Source organism: Parambassis ranga, chromosome 22 (assembly GCF_900634625.1).
Source record: "Parambassis ranga chromosome 22, fParRan2.1, whole genome shotgun sequence".
Classification (NCBI taxonomy): Eukaryota; Metazoa; Chordata; class Actinopteri; family Ambassidae; genus Parambassis; species Parambassis ranga.
Genome location: NC_041042.1, coordinates 2,927,226 through 2,933,225, shown reverse-complemented (window position 1 = coordinate 2,933,225; position 6,000 = coordinate 2,927,226). Strand labels below are relative to the sequence as shown.

General features: G+C 42.6%; 1 protein-coding gene across 1 annotated transcript in view; it reads left to right on the top strand.

The window, feature by feature from the left end:
• Positions 1–1,903: 1,903 nt before the first annotated feature.
• Positions 1,904–6,000, top strand: part of gfra4a (GDNF family receptor alpha 4a) — a 35,569-nt gene continuing 31,472 nt past the window's right edge. The window contains exons 1-2 of the mRNA XM_028396336.1: positions 1,904–2,180; positions 3,176–3,256. Coding sequence (XP_028252137.1) covers positions 1,910–2,180; positions 3,176–3,256 — 352 coding nt within the window. The 5' untranslated portion in view covers positions 1,904–1,909. The remainder of the gene's footprint in view (positions 2,181–3,175; positions 3,257–6,000) is intronic.

Below are 6,000 nucleotides of genomic sequence, written 5' to 3'. Positions count from 1 at the left end.
GAAGTGGAACTGCAGTTTTTGACATCATTTAACATTCTTAACCTTCGATTTGTCATGAAACAGCCAGTAGAGTGTCTTTTTCCTGCATGTTTTTGTATTCTCTGTAAAAACAATATGAGCCTTGGGTGCCCCTTGCATCTCCTGAAAAACCTGGTCTGCTCTGATTGGTCAGGAAATACCATATTTGATTTTGTGGCAAAAAGCTCTCAAATACTAGTATAAACAAAGGAAATATCTGTACTTTAGGAAAATCCATGCATTAAAAATACACATTGCCCATTTTACATAAATATTCTAACCACAACACATTTTTTACAGTACACAGCATGGATTTGCTGTGAATGGTTCTTGTTTATGACATGCTGTGTAGTGTTGGACACTTAAACTGATATAAGAAGCTTTAAACAGTTTTTACATTGTGAAATGTTCCAGCCTAAGGCTCCGTATCGTTACAGTGGCACTGTTTTCTCAGGCTGAATCACTGTCCTTGTTGTACAGTGCTTCATTCTGTACACATTTCAGCAGCCTGACTTTCTCAGCGTGTTGGTGCACTGCATGAGATTCTTCTGTATTGCCAAGCTAGCCGTGTAGCTGTGGGGATAGTGTTGTCGGCAGGACGGTGCATCACTGTGCTCACAATGAAATATCTCAGTGAAATCTGAGGTGCGCCTCCTCAACACCACTCTTGAAGTAAGGATTTAAAAACCTCTGTGTCTGTGAGATTTTGCGTTTCTTTGATTTCATCCCTGCCCTGACCTCTTGTGAGTCTGTGATCTGTGTGTTTGTAGGTGTCTTGTGCTTCGTGTTTTATTTTGAAAATCCACGTTTGCCTGTGTTCCTGTGTGTTTTACTTCCTTGTGTTTCCCGCCGTTGGGATTGCTTGCCCTGCCCTAATGTGTCTCACCTGTGTCTTGTTGTCCTCTTGTATTCAAGTCCTGTGGTTCCCTTTGTCTTTGACAGTCAGTCCGTCCATCCGTGGTGTGGTCTCGTGTGTGTTCTTCCGTGTTCCCTTTTGGATCTCCTTTGTGTTTGGTTTGTTCTTTACTTTTTGCCCTTGTTGGATTGGTTAGTTCATTTTTGCTCTTTTGGTTAGCACTTTGTGTTTTTGGGTTTTGGGTTATTTGTATTAAATCTCACCATCAGTTCACCTCAGTCATCCTTCGTGGCTGCTTTTAAGTCCTCACAACCTTAACACATAACAGCATCATCTTAAAGAGGGGAGCTCCCAGACAGCCGGGACTAAACGCACATTTGTTGTCCTCGAGGGATTGAAGCTTGCATACCATTAGCGCCACATCACACATGACAACAGTAAAGATGCTGCTCAACCCACCCCCCCACCCCCACCTTCATGATGGCGCCCCTCTCTGGGCCAATCTCTCACAAAGATGGCACCTCGTTTTGACTGGCGCTGATTCACGTCAGTGTAATTCTGAACATGTCGGGATGTGTTGGCTTTGTTCCCCAAAGCTTCATCAGAATCTCGTCAGATGTATTTCATGTGACAAATGTATGAATTCATGAATAATACACCCCCCCCCCCCCACTCCACCCCCCTTGGGTTTATGAATGTAATTTTAAAATGCTTGAATGCATGGCTGACCATGTTTAATCGTTTCTGACAAGAGCTCTAAAAATTTAATCCACTTATTAAATTCAGTTAAATTTAATTGTTTCAGCAATGAAGCAATGAAAAATTAAAATCACAGTTTTTAAAGGTCCGCTGTGATTTATATAAAGGAGTAATCTGCCATTTTTTAAGACAGAAAAATGGACAAAATCTCTGTGACTGTATCATCCTTAGCTGATTGGGAAGGTGCTATTTTGGCAGTTCATTCAAAAAAAAAACAATCAATTCAGACTCTGTGTCTAACTGTGCCCTCTGTCCTGTCTTGCAGGTGTCCCTCGTATGGCTCTCTCTGCGGGCGGGAGGGACTGCCTGCGTGCCGGAGACACCTGCTCCAGCGATGACACCTGCAGCCCACGCCTGCGTACCCTCAGGCAGTGTGTGGCTGGGGACGGCAGCGTGAAACTGGGGCCTGGGGCACGGAACCAGTGTGAGAATGCCATGACGGCGCTGCTGTCCACCCCTCTGCATGGCTGCCAATGTAAACGAGGCATGAAGAAGGAGAAGAACTGCCTGAGCATCTACTGGAGCCTGCACCAGTCTGTGCTGCACGGTAAGACCCGGCCAAACACACAATAACTACTGCCTGTGTTGCAGGAAGGTGGGTGGAGGCAGGAACAGTAAACTCTTTACATTAAATAAGGCTTTAACAGTAGATTCCAGGCCTAAAAGTGATTTTATTATTGTGTCAAAACGAGTTTAGCTCTGATTCCTTTTGTGCCATTTTATCACCTTTCTGCATATTTAAACGCTTGTGTCCTTCTTTGAAGCACATCACTTGTTATACATTTATGCATTTTACCGACTCAAATCTCGGAAAGTGAGTACAATGGAACTACGAGGTCGACAGCACTGTGAATAACGTGGTGTCAGGTGTGAATGTAGGAGATGTGACATGGAGATGATGTGCAGGTACAACAGCAGGTCTAAGCTGCCTGAGCTTTACATCCATCTGCAGTTTCGTCAGGGGTGGAGGCAGAGACGTAGCATACTGCACATACATATACACGGCTGAGACTAAACAACAGACGGTATGTGTTATCTGCAGCTCAAAGAAAATGCTGCAAACACTCTGTTTACATTCAGTGCTGTTGGTAAAACGTCTGTCACGTCAGCGCTGATCCAGTTTAGTGGGCTGAGACAAGAAAGCGATGTAGAAATGTAGGACAGACTTAAGATTAGGCACAGAAAAAAACACAGATTCAAGGTTAAGAGACAAAAAAGAATGACTTATTAGGCAAAAAAGGATCATTTCTTGATTGGTTAAGTCACGCAAACAGAGTCTTGGTTTGGTTTTGGTACAGAAACATCTTGGTTAGGTTTTAGAAGGCTCCCTGCCCCCCCCTCTATGATTCACGAGCATGATCAATACATTCCATTATGTTCATGTTCAACCTGCTAGCTTCTGCTTTATAATGTGAAATCTCATCCTCCACGTTGATATGTTTCAGTATTTATGACAAAAACTGCTGAAAAATAAGAAAATATATCCGTTGAGTTGTCATGACAACAAAGGCTCACCTCTCTCCTCTCCCTCTGTGCCGGCAGGACTCAGCCTGGTGGAGAGCTACCCGTACGAACCGGAGGAGAGGGGCTCCGACTACGTCCGCCTGGCCTCCATCGCTGCAGGTGCTTTCAAAAGTTAATCTGACAGTCAAAACCATTTATTCATCAGAAAGTCCGCACTCTGTCATGTGTTAAAGCGAGAGCAAATCAAGTTGTTACTCTGCATTATTTTGACAGAGCACACGGGTGGATGTGCAGGTGGGTTTGTGATGCGTTTGATGAGTAACGGGCCTCGCTTTGCTTCAGTCTTGCCTCTGAGCCTGTGGGCAAGCCGCAGGGTTGGTGTGTGCTTCTGTTAGCCCCTGAGGCACAGATTAATTACCTATTTACTTTAATGCAGCTGGAAGCAGCGAGGGGAGAGAGACCCAGTGTGAAGAAAACAGAGCCTGGTGAGAGTTTAGAGGGAGAAAGAGACACCGTGGTGTTCAGGAAACAGGCAGGCCGGGTTGTTTACTCAAACAACACAGCAATATTTTTACGTCTTGAGCTTCGGAAGAAGGCCGCAGATAAATGAGGAGATAAATGTGTTTTTCATTGAAGGGGATAGAAGTCGAGTGTTTTGTTTTCTCAGACAGACAGCTGAGAGTCTGTGAGTACTTTTTGAAATGATTAGCATGGGAAAGGTTTATGCAAAACATAAACTATAATGACGCACAAAAATACACGACTCAACAGGAGATGCTTCATTTAAATATAAAACTACATCATAAACATTTTAGAAATATTAGTATTTTTTCCTACATTAATTGCAGCAGATCTGACGGAGGAGGTGAAGCACACCGCCTCACACAATGTTTCCTAGATAAGCTGTCATGTTAATTATATTTATCGTGGGATTTAAGGTGTGTTTATGATGTTAAAATCATATTTTAGGATTTCTGGCAGCTCTTGTAAGATGACATTATTAAAGTGCAGATGTGATATTTTTTAATACCTCTGGTAGTGGCAGGAGTTGCACAGGGACAGTTCAGGTAATAGGTTTGAATAATAACCTCCACATGTATTACCAAAGAGTAATTTGTAAGAGGAACATGGATTTTATGTGCTTTTTTTCTTTATTTGTAAGATCACATCTACCCTGCCAGGCTTCCAGCTGTGTGCTCGCAGTCGAACCACAGGCGGTTCGGCCCAATCAGCATCAAGCAATGACCCTTTGACTGACTTCTTCTTCTTCAACCACTATGCTAACTGCTAGCGTAAAACAATTATAGCCTGTTGTGTTTTTCTTTGTGTGATTGGTTGGACATTGGCTATCATTGATTATTATTATTATTATTATTATTATTATCAGACTATGGCTTCTTTCATTTGACTAATGGTCTTTAAACGGCTCGAGTGGGTGAAGTACTTTCACGTCATGCACCTTCTTGGTTCCGTACTTCACAAATGGTCGCCTGTGCATTGGTGCTGAGCTGCTCTTATATTCTGAGATCTCTTGCAAAACATTTGCGCATGTTGTTGTTGTTAGAGGTGGACTCTCACAAATGACTGTATATTATTGTTCATCAATGATTCACTGCAGACCAGGGCAGCCTGTAGACATTCATTAAGACAGTAGCTGAAATATTTTACACAAAATAAACATTTAGTCAGCAAAAACTGATCAATCATTATGAGGTTATGGTGAATACTAACACCGGGCAGCTCCAAGGGACAAACGGCAGCTTTAAGCACATGTTTAACATTCTAATCAACAAAGAAATTATGAGCTAAACAGCGTTACAAGCGAGGCACCCAGAAGTCACACTCGTCCACACCACTGAAAAATTGTGCAAGCTCATAAGGTAGCTGAAGAATGATTATGATTTATTACAACTCCGATCTGATTCCAGTCATTTAACAATCATTTTCTCCACACTCACCAAAGTAATTATCGACTCCTGGGAGTGCGGCGACATGTACAAAATAAAGATGTATCCAGTTTTTAAAGTGCGCCTCTGCAGCAGAGCTCCCGTGGCTCCCGAACCATCTCATCTCTTCCCCGTGTGTGTGTTGTAGTGGTGATAGCAGCTCGACTCCATTCACGACTCCCTGAAAATCATCATGCGTGCCGTATCATTCACCTTCATCTCCTTAGCCAATTCATTTTCTATGGGCTTGTTGTGCATAATTAAGTGAGATCAGAGTAGGATAATCTGCTGTCACCTGTGTGTGTGAGTACAGGTGGAAGAAAAAAATCACGCACAAAAAAAGACAAAATTAAACAATCGCGTTTTAGTGATCGTTAGGGCTGTAATCTCCCGGTCGACTGGTCGATTTATTATTATTATTATTATTATTATACGTTCTGGCTCGACCAATATTCTAATTGGTCGACTTTTTGTAGCGTTAATTTTATCAGGAGGAATGTGCCAAGTGCTAATGGGGGTGTTTTTGGCGCACCCGTTTCACAGGTAACAGTCGATCTTTGAACACCCCCCTTGTTTTCACTACTTTGGTTTAGCCCACTAGACCCACTAGAGACAGAGTACCGGCCCGGTGGTTTGCTGAATATTTATGTAGTTTTGACCGTGTCATTTAAGTCAGTCCTCTTCTACCATGTCAGAGACATCTGCATGGAAAAAAGTTTGCATCCTCAATTTCCCCTCGCGGATCAATAACGTGTCTGTCTGTCACAGCTCGACATCGCATATCAGCTAAAAACGGACGTGATTCAAAACGCTGTCAGTGTGTAATTAATTTCAGTGCAAAAATAATCAGGTCAAAACGATGTAATAATAAACAAATAAATGACTACTCTTTGTACTCTTTATGTTACTATTACTGTTATTCGTTAAGCTTTCCTGCTTCAACTTCCCCGCCGTAGT